This window comes from Simochromis diagramma, unplaced genomic scaffold, assembly GCF_900408965.1.
Source record: "Simochromis diagramma unplaced genomic scaffold, fSimDia1.1 OVJJ01000344.1, whole genome shotgun sequence".
NCBI classification, from domain to species: domain Eukaryota; kingdom Metazoa; phylum Chordata; class Actinopteri; order Cichliformes; family Cichlidae; genus Simochromis; species Simochromis diagramma.
Window position 1 is genome coordinate 6,924,492 of NW_024387375.1, and position 15,567 is coordinate 6,940,058.

Below are 15,567 nucleotides of genomic sequence, written 5' to 3' on the forward strand. Positions count from 1 at the left end.
ATAGAAGTATACTTTTTCTGCTAAGACAATGTTAATTTTAATAACTGTACACTGAGCAGTAAGAGCAATCATGCATCGGCCTCAACTACACACATGCAAACTGTATTTTGCATTGCTGTTGAGAAAATACTGATACGCTCCACACACCGTTAACTGAATACATCATAGCAATACTATAAGATAAGGAAGCATTTACTGATTTTTCCATTTAGGAACTTCCCTTCCATCCATTTCCTTTTTTTTTTTTGCTTGCTTGGGACTTTCCACAGCATTGTCCCACATTTTCACACTTGTAACAGTAGTTGATAAAGTAATTCTTATGTTATTAGATTAGTAAAATCCATCTGTAAATCAAGCACGATTGTTTTTGGTGTTGTTAGAATGTCTATTCATTGAACAAACACTGATGTCATATACATTCTGGTTGATTTTTTTTCCATTGCTGAAACAACACACATTTTCGCACGACACAAAATGATACACGAAACTGCAGATGTGGTTTTTGGGGTTTGGCAGAAGATTCCAATAACTGACAAGTAACACCTATTGATGTCTTGTGCTAAAAATACAGTCTGCAGCACAATGTATGCACAGTGTTGAGCTTGAACCAAACCAAAAAAAAAAGGTATTCTAAATGAGATAAGACAGTTTAAACACATTAAATTATGTTTTAGGCATCAGTTCAGTCCTTGGAAGAAAATGTTTATTTTCTCTCTCAGTCTTTGTGTCTTTTCCCTCCCAGTCTGGTTTCTTGCAGAATGAGTATAGGGAAAGTACCAGCTTGTTCCTTCTTGTCTTCAAACTGTAGTTACTAAAATTCTTGTGTTGTATTCAAAGAGAGGGAAAAATTCCTATTGGACCTGTCAGTTCTGACACCCACAGATTTTCAGGACTTCCAACATGGACTTTTACAAACATTACATAGACTAAACCTGGTTGCTGTCAAAGCTTCACTTATTATTTTTATACTACTAACAAAAAGACAAAACCATCACAGTCTACATTAAATTGTGGTGCGCCAAAGCTGTACCATCCATTGTCTGGCCAATGGGCTTTTCTTCCCCTCTTTGATTGCCTTGTGAGCATCATACATCTCAGAAGTCTCAACCTTGCTGTTACCTACTCTTGTCCTGTGTTTTAGCAGAGGAAAAACAAAACAAAACAAACAAACAAAGTAAAAAACCCGGAATTGGGTTCACAAGTCTGAATTCATTTAGGATTTTCTCTAATCAAGAAAGTATGGATCAAGGTTCAAATATATAGATAAATTCACTTAAAACTTTTAATAAGTGATGCTGAAGATTCTACAGTGTGTTTAACTTGACAAGCGTCACATTAGTGATCATGACTGACTTTAACTGTCAGTTATGAACAGTTATGAACAGTATTTAGACAAAAAAAATAACATGTACAAATATACAGTCTTATATTTTAGGGGTTATAATTTCATCTATTCATTTGAACTTACTTTGAGTTGTTCCTTCATCAAAGATTGACTACAAATGATGTGTTTTAAGCACCATACATATTAAACTCATTTCAAAATTATTCTGTTTTCTATTCAAGTATAATGTGATGACTTCAATAAATTAAAATTTGTTTGAATTAAAGTCTGATTGAAAGATCTCGATGGCTCAAAATTTCATTAGCATGTTTTACTGGCAAGTTGCATAAAATCCATGTACATCAGGCGAGATTATTTTGTTATTGTGAGAATGTTCATTCAATGTAAAAAAACGTAAAAAATAAAAAAAAAAAACCCAGAAGAAAGACCTCCTGAATCAGAGTTACATTTGAACAGTTTGATTAAATTATCTTCACACATAAAGGTATTTGAGATGTGTTCTTTGATGTGCATGCAGTCTGCATTCACAATATGACATATATGGGAAATTTTGCACGTGTGGTTTTGTTGAGGTTAAGCGGAAGATTCCAAAACCTGACAAACAAACAAACATACAGATGATCTGCTAACCACTGAATGTGCTTATCGAAATTCACAGATAGAACTAAATTAAACCTAACCAATAAAAAAAAGTCTTCTAATTGACATCAAGAAGTCACACATACAAAACAATATTTTGAGATAGCTTTCAATTTGGGGTTTGGGGTAATGAATTTCTTTTCCTTTCCCTTACCATGTGTCACTTGCAGAATGAATCTGGGGGTAAACACAACCTTGGTTGTTCTTGTTTTCTAACTATATCCACTAAAATGCAATGTACTGTTTTTTGTGTGGTGCCTAGACAGAGGCAAAGGTTTTGTCGATGTCCTCGATGCTCAGTGGCAATGTGAAGGTGAGCTGATTCCTTTGGAGCTGTCAGTCCTGAAGCCCAGAGAGTTTCTTGTCTATCAGCATGGACTGTTCCTGATGCACACTCTGCATAAGCTAAAACTGGTTAGTGTCAAAGCTTCACTCTCACTCTGTTGCGTACTGTGAAACAACTAAAAGCTGTAGTCTTTGGCCCTTTGTTATGTGAAATCATGTCTATACCATTTGATATGTCAGGAAAATCACAACGGGATTTCCTTAAAAATCCCACAAATGTTTTCTTGTGGATGAAAGGATTAAAAAAATATTGGTTTAAGGTCAGGGTCACTGGGACCTCATAAAATGTGTGTTTTTGAATATAACTCAACTCAATTCACCAACTGGGTATAAAAAGAGCATGGTTTGAAGGTGTGCTGGGAAAACGCACCATCTTATCCTCATAATTTTTATCCTATCTATATTACAGGAGAAAAAGCTCAGGGCAGCAGACAGAAGCTGTATCCTACGTGGGCTATACATTGTGATTTTCCTAATCAGTGACTGTTGTCCAGAAATCTCAACCTTGCTGTTTTGTTTTTTGTTTTTTTTTCCATATCTTTTCCTTTCGCCTAAATATAGCTATTTATCTATTACATGTTCAGTTATTAATTATATACTGGATATATTTGAATCCATGCATACATTTGTCTGAATTTCTTTTTTAATATTAGCATGGCTTGAACTTAAGCTGGGATGTTATAGGAAAATAAAATTGTTCTTTTTTAACAGACTCCAGTCATTTCAATCGAGATAGCATCTAGTCTCCCAAACAACACCTATTTCAACAATGTCTTCAGAAATTCCTTCTTTTATCAGGTAAACTTATAATATATGTATGTGTGTATATATATATATATATATATATATATATATATATATATATATATATATATATATGTATGTATGTATGTATATATATATATATATATATATATATATATATATATATATATATATATATATATATATATATATATATATATATATATATATATATTAAATGTTCCAATTAAATCCAGTTTAGAGTGTAAATCTCTGATGTATGTTGACAGGAAGCCGCAGAAACTCTCTTTGTCCGTCGCCAGAGGTTGCTGTCAGTTGGAGGCTTCTCTCTCCTGCTACTCCATTGTCTGTCCCATATCAAAATTAAAGACATGAGCTCTGACTCCAGTTCTGCCTTCCAGAGACTTTTTTTCAAGGTGCAAACACACTAAGTGTGCATGAATTAAATTATTATTTTTTCTTTTTGATATAAAATAGGCCTTTAATGAGCTTTGATTTCGCTTTAAAGCCAAACTTTACATTTCAGGTTACCTATTGTTTGATTCTAGGTTGGATGACTTTTGCTCTATGGCAGTGTTTGTTGTAATTAATTAAACTAATTTAATTTACTTCATGCCATGTCATACAGTGGGGCAAAAAAGTATTTAGTCAGCCACCGATTGTGCAAGTTCCCCCACTTAAAATGATGACAGAGGTCAGTAATTTGCACCAGAGGTACACTTCAACTGTGAGAGACAGAATGTGAAAAAAAAATCCATGAATTCACATGGTAGGATTTGTAAAGAATTTATTCGTAAATTAGGGTGGAAAATAAGTATTTGGTCACCTCAAACAAGGAAAATCTCTGGCTCTCACAGACCTGTAACGTCTTCTGTAAGAAGCTTTTCTGTCCCCCACTCGTTACCTGTATGAATGGCACCTGTTTGAACTCATCATCTGTATAAAAGACACCTGTCCACAGCCTCAAACAGTCAGACTCCAAACTCCGCCATGGCCAAGACCAAAGCGCTTTCGAAGGACACCAGGAAAAGTATTGTAGACCTGCACCAGACTGGGAAGAGTGAATCTACAATAGGCAAGCAGCTTGGTGTGAAAAAATCAACTGTGGGAGCAATCATCAGAAAATGGAAGACATACAAGACCACTGATAATCTCCCTCGATCTGGGGCTCCACGCAAGATCTCATCCCGTGGGGTCAAAATGATCATGAGAACGGTGAGCAAAGATCCCAGAACCACACGGGGGGACCTGGTGAATGACCTGCAGAGAGCTGGGACCAAAGTAACAAAGGTCACCATCAGTAACACACTACAAGGGCAGGGAATCAAATCCCGCAGTGCCAGACGTGTTCCGCTGCTGAAGCCAGTGCATGTCCAGGCCTGTCTGAAGTTTGCCAGAGAGCACATGGATGATACAGCAGAGGATTGGGAGAATGTCATGTGGTCAGATGAAACCAAAGTAGAACTTTTTGGTATAAACTCAACTCGTCGTGTTTGGAGGAAGAAGAATACTGAGTTGCATCCCAAGAACACCATACCTACTGTGAAGCATGGGGGTGGAAACATCATGCTATGGGGCTGTTTTTCTGCCAAGGGGACAGGACGACTGATCCGTGTTAAGGACAGAATGAATGGGGCCATGTATCGTGAGATTTTGAGCCAAAACCTCCTTCCATCAGTGAGAACTTTGAAGATGAAACGAGGCTGGGTCTTCCAACATGACAATGATCCAAAACACACCGCCCGGGCAACAAAGGAGTGGCTCCGTAAGAAGCATTTGAAAGTCCTGGAGTGGCCTAGCCAGTCTCCAGACCTCAACCCCATAGAAAATCTGTGGCGGGAGTTGAAAGTCCGTGTTGCTCGGCGACAGCCCCAAAACATCACTGCTCTCGAGAAGATCTGCATGGAGGAATGGGCCAAAATACCAGCTACTGTGTGTGCAAACCTGGTAAAGACTTATAGTAAACGTTTGACCTCTGTTATTGCCAACAAAGGTTATGTTACAAAGTATTGAGTTGTATTTTTGTTATTGACCAAATACTTATTTTCCACCCTGATTTACGAATAAATTCTTTACAAATCCTACCATGTGGATTCATGGATTTTTTTTTCACATTCTGTCTCTCACAGTTGGAGTGTACCTCTGGTGCAAATTACTGACCTCTGTCATCATTTTAGGTGGGGGAACTTGCACAATCGGTGGCTGACTAAATACTTTTTTGCCCCACTGTAGGTACTCCAGGAATGTCTGGGTGAGCTCTTTCAGGCTAGACTGGGTGCCTCTTCATCTGAACAGGATGCCAGTTTGTGTGTTTGGTATCAGAACCAAGATGCTTCAACAAGGAACATGAATGAGACTTGGTGTGGTTCTCATGCTGCCTCACTGCTTCAGAGACTTCACAAACCAAGCAGAGGATTGCTCTCTGAAGATGTAAGTATATAATCTATCTGTCTGAGAGAGTGAGTGAATGAGTGAGTGAGGGACTTTGACTGTTTTTTTGTGTCTGATTTTGATTTATACAAACAGGAAATTGAGAAACTTCAGAGGAAGCACAGAGAAACATCTTTATTCTCTCATCTTGAAGAACTTCTGAGAGAGAAGAGTTCTGAAGCCACAGAAAAAGCTGAAGACCAGCCTGGTTGAACATAGTGCATGCGTTTCACATTTTCGTGATAATGTTAAATATATAGGAAAATCTCAAATCTATTTAAGAAATAAATACAATAAAGGCTAAATTTACTATGTGTCTGACAAACTGTGCATTTATTATAATGCAGTCTGAAGGAGTTGTACAAACAGAAAAACAAATCTCTGAAATAAAATTATAAACGGTAAATGCAATGAGACCAACAATAACAGTATCGACAATAAAACTTTAAAAAGTTCATATTGTGTTTTATTATGCCAAATTTATGGGGGGCTAAATATTTATTTTTTTCATTCTCAGCTTTCTTTAAGAGATTACTTGAAAAAAAATCTAAGCAAATTAAGCAATAAATCAAAAAAAAAAAAAAATCAAGTTTATGCACATGAAAATCAAAACTTAATTGAGGCTTCTCATTTGACAACAACTTTTGGCTTGCACCATGAAAGCAAAGAATTGTTTTGCTTTTTACTGGTAAGGTAAACGCCACACATAAAGACGACAGTCCATATCTAGTGGTGAACGTTGAAGAGCGAAAGCAGAGGGCATAAAATGGCTGGGATTGCAGTGCGCCTTCTGGGAAATACCAGAAGCTTCACTTTTGTTCAGTAAGTTTGATGGAGACATAAATGATGATAATAATTATTCCACAGATGAGTCCGGCGATGTTCAGCGTCTTGGCTGTTTTTGATGCATCTTCAGCTCTGTCGATGTCTCCGCGTCCATTTGCCGACTCTACCTTTGAAAGACAGCAATCAAAACGATTCAATTTAATTTCAGTTTTCTAGAAGAGAGTTTACTTGAAGTAAAAAAATTAAAGTAAAATTTCTGCTGCTGAGCAATTCAGTTTTACTTTTGGGACACAACTAAAGTAACAGTTGTTTAATCCCACCAGACTTTTCTTTTTTAATCGATGCCCCAGTAATATTTTTTTTTAAATAAAATGTAAATTATTTTCCCGTCCACTTTCAATATATTTTTTATTAGAAAATATATTATGCTGCAGAATACTAAAAATTGGTTTGAATGTGTGCAGGAGTACATATAAAAAAGTTTAGTGTTCAGTATATATTACCTACCTTGCTAGAATAGATAATAGCTGCAATCCCGAGAGGCAGACAACAGCAAAAAGTATTAAAGATGGACCATCCAAGATAGGATGAAGGAGGAGTTTGGCGTACTTCCATTGTATCCCTCTGTCAACTTCAAGTTTATGAGAACTATGATTCACTGGCAAATGTCTGTATTAAGTGGCTGGTGGGGCTTGTGACTCGCATCATTTTATCGGGGAAGGTGCAGGGTGTGGTTTGAGTGAATATTCAGTGTTGACGAATGAACTGTATTATCTTCATCATTGTGATATGAACATATCACAGTGAAGACAGCCCGAAGGATATTTTTCCCCCACATTTAATATGCACACATATGACCCATTACACTGAGCCCTTGATAGATCAGATTTATTACAAGGTGTTCCTCAAACCTCGTATAAGCTTTAGTCAACTCTATTTCATAGCACCTGGCTTTGAGTTTACCAAACACGCGTTATGAGTATATTGTTACTTTCTGTCTCTTTCGACTGTTTCTTCATGCGTGTTCTATCGTTATTTAAGTTGATCAAACCACGAACAAAGATAATTCAAATGGTCCTGTCCCACATTCAGTGATTTCAGTTCAGTTCAGTTCAGTTTTATTTATAAAATTTCAAATCACAACAGCAGTCGCCTCAAAGCGCTTTGTGCTCTAAGGTAAAGATCTTACGTCAATAAGATGGCACAGTTGCAACGAAAAACTCCCTTTTAACTGGAAGAAAACTCCCGCAGAACGGGGGTCCTTCATGGGCCTCTGTCCCGCTGTACATCTCTGTCTATCTTGTGTGTGTGTGTGATTTGGTTTTCGGTCAGAAGCAGGACTCGGCCCGAGTTTCTTCTTAGATTGTTCAAAGAGCGCTGTCATGACAGAGCTGCCGAGGACCTGGTTGAAGTCACACCCAGATCTGTTTTGAGGAGTTTTAAATAAAATTCGGAAGTGACAGGAGCTCTAAACCTGACGGTGCAGCTCATAGGCTATTTATTCTCAGGTACAGGAAGCAAAAGGTGACAGATTTTTCTATTAATTTTTTTGATTCTGGGGGGTTAGGGTGGGGGTTAGGAATACATACACATATACAAAAACCGATACAAACACCTGAGGACCCAGCCTTCGTGGTCTAAGTGGGCCTCCAAAAGCCAGGTAGGCCGGAAGTGAGCGACTGTGACGTCTAGCCTTTAGAATTATGTCACGAGCTCTCTCGGTGGAGTGAAACTCTCCCGTCTGCTCCTTGTTATCTAAATATAACAGGACACTGGCGTAAATTCTCGACCTTCTTCTGTTCAATCAGCTTTCTGTTTGATGTTTATTCAGCTGTGTGAAAACCCCGGAGGAACCCTCCCGAGGGATTAATAAAGTTTTATTTAATCTAATAACTTTAATCTCAGCCAAACCAATTTACTCAGGAACAAATAAAACACTGAAAAAAGTCAAACATTAACAATTTTAGGTTATCTAGGTGACTTATATATCATGTTTAACATGAGGACAAACAGACTGAGGAGATGGACAGGGGGGCTGGGGAGAACACACATGGATGCACATGACAAACGGGGGACCTAAAATGAAACACAAGGAGGGGAACATAGGGACTGACAAGGGAGACGAGACATGGGGGGAGATAAAGACATGACTGAAGACACAGACACAGACTCTCATAGGGGTTAAGTGGCAGGAAGGCTGATGGGGTAGCTTATTTGTGTAATCAGGTCTCTCCCGTTTTAGTGACACTGGGAGCTGGTGATGGGACAGTCAGCTGGAAAGTTGGACAGAACGTTGGTGCCAAACCGAAAACACTGTACACTGTAAAATCTAATTAGTTCACAGAACTCAAAAAAACTATGCAAACTCATTGCCTCAAAAAATTGAGTAAAGTTTACTTAAGACTAAGTTAGGGCAACTTATTCATTTTCATTTTGAGTACACTGTACAACCTCATTAGTTCCCAGAACTCCAAAAAAATCTATGCAAACTCGTTGCCTCAAAAAAACTAAGTAAAGCTTACTTAAGATGATTGTTAGGACAACTTATTCATTGCAAGTCTGCAGTATTAAGAATAACTTGATGTTTCTGACTGTACAATACTAATTGTTTACCCACTGATAAACATTTCAAGTTCAACTAAATTAAAAAGAACAATTTGTGGTAACCTGAATATGAATCATGATTAATAAATAATTAACAACACTTTTTGAAATGATGTTAAAATCAGCACAACTTTTATTTTCAAATGCAAAAAAAGTATAACAGCCAACATACTGGACACTGTTCTGCTGAACAACAAACAATTATACTGCCATCATTGTTATAATCTTACAATGAAACAAAGTCTCAGATTTAATGATTCTGAAACTAATTTTAGGCTTACCACAACTTTTTTTTTGTACTTACATTACTTATATAATCAAAATAAAATGTATTTATTGTTCAGTCACAACTGCAGTCTCTAGATTAAATAACACATTTGTTTTGCATTCAAATAGGAGCTTGGTATGTTGTAATATTTTAAGGATGGCTTGCTTCCAGTCCTGGTAGTACTAGTACTGCCTAAATGACTGTCATGGACTTAGGTGATCCAAATGTAAGTGCAGAAGAAAGTCTTTGAACCTGAACCTGCTGGTGACCATCTTCACTGACCACACCATCTTTGACGGAGGACTCATCTCTCCTGGTGTCCTGCAAGCAAACAATCATATTTTTTAGAAAACCAACATATTTGCTTTTTTAAAACATTTTTTTCTGCATTTACTATAGAACAGACCCAAATTTAGACAATCTCAGGCTCCCTCCCCGCTGGAGAGGTGACATTCAATGTCCCACTTGTCAGTCTGGATAGCCCTGACTTCCACCCAACATACAATTATGTCATTAATGCATCATTTTAAAAAGGCCAATAACTTTCAATAACGCCTCTGTCAGTGCGCCCCAGGGTGGCTGTGGCTACAATGTAGCTTGCCATCACCAGTGTGTGAATGGGTGGATGACTGGATATGTAAAGCGCTTTGGGGTCCTTAGGGACTAGTAAAGCGCTATATAAATACAGGCCATTTACCATTTTACCATTTCATTCTGATGATGTGCAAAATGATTTGGGCACAAAACAAATTTAACTGTTCAAAAACTTGCAGACTTCACTATATACAGTGTAGACAGTGTGGACCCTCTAAACTAAGTTTGTGTCATGATGTGCAGTGTGGCAGGCAGGAATTGGACCCAAAATGCAGGACTCAGAGGAAAAACGTGAACTCAAAAACTCTGCTTTAATGCAGGCTTGGAAGGAATACAAAACAATAAGAAACTAAACTGGGAAATCCAAGAATATAACTCACGAGAGAAAACACAGCACGAGAGGGGAACCAACGTTAACGACGCAACAAAAACTAACTGACAGGGACTAAAATACACTGGCAGGCACATTAGGAAACGAGGAACAAGTGGGCACACAGTTGGGACTCATGGACATAACGAGACACAGACCTACAAAGTAAAACAGGAAACACAGACTATTTTACAACACAAACGGGGACCCGAACGGAGCACAGAGGGAAGACACAGATAGGGATAATAAACACGACGACCAAACCCAAAGAACAAATATAAAATCAGAATAAACTAGAAAATGATAATAATAAACTTAAAGCGCTGGATCACTGACACAGGACCATGACAGTTTGTGGGATATGATGTTTCAAGAAATGCAGACCAAACTGTCGTTGTTTGTTTACTTATATAGCATGTCTTGTAGAATTTACAGCATAGTGCAGTCATATCTCAAGTCTAATAACAGAAGACAGGAAAAGATCAGTAAAGAAACAACTTCCCCAAACCAAAGTACAAATGAAACGATAAGTAAAAAAGGTTGATTTAAAGTATGATTAAAGTTCAGCCTGATTAATATAAATGTCACTGACAGTTGCTAATATATTGGAAAACCAAAATCCTTACCACTCACTTGATGTCTTTCTGTCCAACAACTCCTTTTCTAGACTTGTAAGAATTTGATGTAATGTGTGGAGTGCTGTTCCCGAGCCTCAAAAACAGTAAGAAGCAAGCAGAGGGAGAAAAACCATGAAAGTATTCAGAAGCTGTATTGGCTGTGCAACCATTATAACCTATGACACAAAAGGTCAATGTACACTTCATACAACCAAATTAGAATAGCACATATAGTATTAAAACACCATCTACTACTGTGTCTGAATGTGTGGTACACTGAAAAAAAGGCCATGTTGGAATTCAATAGTGGACATTGTTTGCACACAACTGTTTGGCTTTGGCAGAAACTTAAACAACTGAGTTAAATCAACACAACTTATTCATATTCAATAAACCTGTGCATTTTGTGTTGATAAAACATGATTGAAACATGTTTAGATGAAGTAAGGTGAGCTCTTGGAATATTTTAATCCTGTTGTTGTAATCATGTTGTCATTTTACTTCAACGCTATTCAATAACGTTTAGTCCAGTACTGCTTGGTCACTTGAATACTACATGTTGTCTTCATATAACATAATGTTCAACAAAGTTTAGAGTCTGGTTACCACAAAAATTGAATGGATCTATTGAACAACTACCATCCTCATCCGGGTTGCAGGGGGGCTGGGGCATAATCCAGAAGTGATGGGGTAAGAGGCAGGGTACACCCTGGACAGCTCACCAGTCTGTCACATAGAGACAAACAAACAAACAACCTCACACTCACAGTGATTTTCTTGCAGTTTGAAATCTCATGTGATCTTGTGAATTTCACGAGTCCACAAACTAACCACTCTTACTAGATTGTATCAGGTCATCTCAACAAGAACAAATTAAGTTGTTGAATTTCATACAGATCCTACATGATTTAATTACGTTCAAGATAGAAACATGACATTTTTGTGTTCAAGTTACAAGGTAGACTTTTTTAATGTAACAACCACCCAATTTACTTTGTTCGGTATACTGAAAAAAGTACGGGTGGCTGCTCGACTCGACTGAGATGGATGCCTTCCTCAAACCACGACCCAAAGCGCACAAGACTGAAATACCGTGCGGTGTCGTGAGAGTTAACATTGCTGTATTATTGACTTACTTCACTTGAACATGATATGAACAATTTAATCTTCCCGTTCTGCATATCATGTAGTTTCTACACTATATAGTTGCACTTAACTTTAAAGCATGAGGCAGTTGTGTTAAGCTGGGCAGACACTGTGCGATTTTTTTCTGTCGCGCGATTCAGCTCCTGCTCAAACTGTACGATTGACTCGCAGGGGTTAGAAGTTCGTAGGTCACGATGCAGGTCTCACACTATACGGCCGATGCTCTGATGCGACCTGAGTGCTCACACTGTGCGTCCATAAAATGAAGGTTATAACAGAAAATTTGTTGCTCACTCTCCCTCTCTGTCTTTCACTCACACAGACACGCACACCACCACCATCAATTTTGCTAAATTGCTAATGAAAAACATTGATCAGGCAGCTGTGATTGAGCAGCAATGTAAATCCAACTATTTTCACGGTTGTTGTGGTTGTGATAATTTTGTGAGGCTACATCGAAAAGGCTCGGATGAGCTTTCCAAAGTTCTACAAGTTGTGCCTCCATCGCTTGTGTCCAGATCACACGCTGCACTGCTGTGCTACTCCGTCTTTTTCACCGACGTTTACGTGTTTGCGCGTGCGCAGTGTGAGCGGCTGCGGTGACACCCTCACGACGGTCGTGAGGATTTCAAACAGGTTTTAAATCCTCCCGACCAAGCGATTGATGATCGGGAGCTGGTCGTGAGGTGTTAATCGCTTCTCGTTACCCCACGTATACTACACGATGCACGACGCACGATGAACGCCAAATTCGGGCCGATCACCAAAACTGTCGTACGACTCAAAAATCTGCTCAAAATGGGCCAAAAATCGCACAGTGTAAGCCCAGCATTAAATACACGCAAGATGCTTACATAAATCCAAGAGATGGCCAATCTCTTTTTTCCAGTGTATTGACACTGTCAGTTTAGGCCTAAAGCGATATGTGTGTGTGTGGTTTTTTTACTATACATTTTGCTAGATAGGCTGAGACACTGGGTGGGTGTATCTGGGTCTGCTTTGGATTAGTTCACATCTCTAAATACATAGGTCCTTTTCGACTTCTCTTACCTATGGTAAATGGACTGGTTCTTATGTAGCGCTTTTCTACTCTATGTGAGCACTCATACATACTATATATACTAATTCATTCACTCAATCACACAAGCACTCTTTCCTAAGCTGTTTCGGTGTGTTCACACCGAACGCGATAGACACGACCAGAGCGTCAGGTTTACGTGTAAAGTCAATGGAGGAGGGCGATGAAGTGCGTCTGGGGGTCCCGCGAAAATTCAGAAGCAGATTTGCGTCGCGAAAACGCGAGCAAGTAGCGCGACTGACGCGTTTGAAGCGCGAATAAAAATACTAACGGCAGTTTGTGTGGTGCATTTTGTGCATTCGTGCGTATCGCCTATACTGCTCGAGTTGGAAAAATCTGAACTCCAGCTTCAAGTCGCGTCACGACAACCAATCAGGAGCCTGGTGACGTGATGCTCTGACCTAGTTCAAAGGGGCAGTTCCAGCCTTCTCTTCCACTTCAAGCTGGGTTCTTTTTATTCCTGTCTCTCTGTAAATAATTATATTTTATATATTTATGTTTAATGTTTTTCAGTTTGAGAATTGTAATATTATTTCAAATACATTTTTGAAATGACTAATGTCTCAATTCTGCTGCACAGCAAATATTGGCACACAACGTGACACATGTAGATTTTATTTCATATTATACTAATGAAAAAATATACTACTATATAGGAACATAGTGAAGACCAATTATTTAATTATTACACCAAACGCGATAGACACATTTGGTGTTGTAATGTAATGGGTTAGTTTCTTGCCCAAGGATATTTGGCACGTAGACTAGTGGGAAGCCAGGAATCGAACCACCAACCTTCCGATCAGTATGACCTGCTCTACCTGCCTGAGCTACAGCCAGGTGTGCCACAGGGTTCTGTTTGGGATCTTTATTGATTTTTTTGTAATTACTTCCTCTTCAGCACCTTCTGAGCACTCTTAAGGACATTTCTTATCACTACTATACAGATGATATTCAGTTGTATATCTCCTTTAAGCCCCAAGGTGTTTCGAAACTACAGAATTTTGCATAGGCGCATAGACTCCATTAGAGGTTGAATGTTCTTCAACTTAATGAGGAGAAAACCAAAGTAATTTATGTCATAAGAATGAGCAGACTCAAGTGCAGGACTCTGTTGATGTTGCAACAATGATAGTTTATTTACACAATCACAAAGTGCGACCGGAAAAGGGGCTTCAGGAAATCCAGAGGGAAAACCACACTCTTCTTCGGTCACACACACCACGCTCCAGTTCGGTCACACACATGACACTGAGCAAAAACACTCATGCTCACAGGTCACTCCAAGGGTGGAAATTGGGACGGGCCAGGATGATCCATGTACATGAAAGCAAAATTAGAAGCCAGGAAAAACGCTAGGAATGAGAATACACAGGAAAGAGCCAAGGCTACGCTGACTGTCGCACAACGATCCAGTGATGAGAAACACTGAGCTGTCGCCTTAAGTAGTAAATGGTGTCAGGACAATGAGCAGCAGGTGCGTGATTGTTTGCAGGTGAGAACCCGCAATGAGTTCCGCACTGGCGAGAGAGAGAGAGAGAAAAAGAACAACACTGCGATCTTAGATGAGATCACTCGCTGGGGAGACAGGGGGAACCATGACAATTTCCTCTTCAGCTTATAGGCTATTTGCTTTAAGGCATGCATTTGAGAGTTTTACCAGGGAGCCAAGAACTTTTGGTTTGAGGCTTGGCTTGAGCCACAGCATCCAGGGCACTGTGCAGTGAAGATGTAACATTGTTAACAAGATAATCAACCTCAATAGAAGTAGATTTGTAGAAATGAGAGCTGTTCCATCCAAACTGAGATGCCATCACTCCTAACAAGACCAGGTTTTTCCCCAAAAGTTTCCCAATTATCTAAAAACCCCACACTGTTTTAATGGACACCAGCAATTTAAGGAAAACATGCGACTAAACATGCCCCCAAATTATTATCTAAAATATACAGAACACTTTCTAAATTAGATGAATCAATATCCCTTCCTACTGCAAAGTGGGAAGCAGATTTATCAGTCAACCTAGACCAAAACTTCTGGTCTCAGATTTGCTTAAAAACCTTTAAATTAATTAAAAATCCAAGTCTGCAATTAATACAATACAAAATACTACATAGAGTGCACTATACAGGTCATCGGATGTTCAAGATGGGCTTTACATCTTCCAACAACTGCTCACACTGTCAAGGCAATACACCAGACAATTACATCCACGCTCTTTGGTTCTGTCCACCAGTGCAAAAGTTTTGGCGCGAGATATGTGAAGACTTATCAAAGTGTCTGAAATGTAACATTCCAACTTCCCCCTTAGTGTGTCTACTGGGCAGCTTAGATAATGTCACTTCAGAAAAGAATATAGCCCATATGATCTTCACTGCCCTATGCATAGCCAAGAAAACAGTCCTCATGAACTGGAAAAATAAAAATAATCTTAATTCTAACCAATATAGAAATTATCTATTAGATTACATTAGTCTTGACACAGCTTCTGCCACCACATTAGATCAATTGCTCTGGGCCCCTTTTATCAGCTCCATCACCTAGTGGGGGTGGGGGGTCATAGTTTGGTCCCGCCTTCACTG

General features: G+C 38.8%; 1 protein-coding gene and 2 long non-coding RNA genes across 3 annotated transcripts in view; 2 read left to right on the forward strand and 1 right to left on the reverse strand.

Annotated features, from left to right (window-relative positions):
• The window catches only part of LOC120719860, a 36,719-nt gene extending 30,956 nt beyond the window's left edge, over nucleotides 1–5,763 (forward strand). Inside the window, exons 30-34 of the mRNA XM_040009395.1 lie at nucleotides 2,247–2,398; nucleotides 3,041–3,127; nucleotides 3,364–3,510; nucleotides 5,327–5,524; nucleotides 5,621–5,763. Coding sequence (XP_039865329.1) covers nucleotides 2,247–2,398; nucleotides 3,041–3,127; nucleotides 3,364–3,510; nucleotides 5,327–5,524; nucleotides 5,621–5,737 — 701 coding nt within the window. The 3' untranslated portion in view covers nucleotides 5,738–5,763. The remainder of the gene's footprint in view (nucleotides 1–2,246; nucleotides 2,399–3,040; nucleotides 3,128–3,363; nucleotides 3,511–5,326; nucleotides 5,525–5,620) is intronic.
• Nucleotides 5,645–7,004, reverse strand: LOC120719862. The gene is made up of 2 exons (XR_005692763.1): nucleotides 6,818–7,004; nucleotides 5,645–6,477 (listed from the first exon to the last, which is right to left on the reverse strand). It is a non-coding gene; the product is annotated as an uncharacterized LOC120719862 (long non-coding RNA).
• Nucleotides 7,005–8,172: 1,168 nt separating this feature from the next.
• LOC120719987 lies at nucleotides 8,173–14,896 on the forward strand. The gene is made up of 4 exons (XR_005692768.1): nucleotides 8,173–8,184; nucleotides 10,001–10,003; nucleotides 10,954–10,959; nucleotides 14,759–14,896. It is a non-coding gene; the product is annotated as an uncharacterized LOC120719987 (long non-coding RNA).
• The last annotated feature ends 671 nt before the right edge of the window (nucleotides 14,897–15,567 follow it).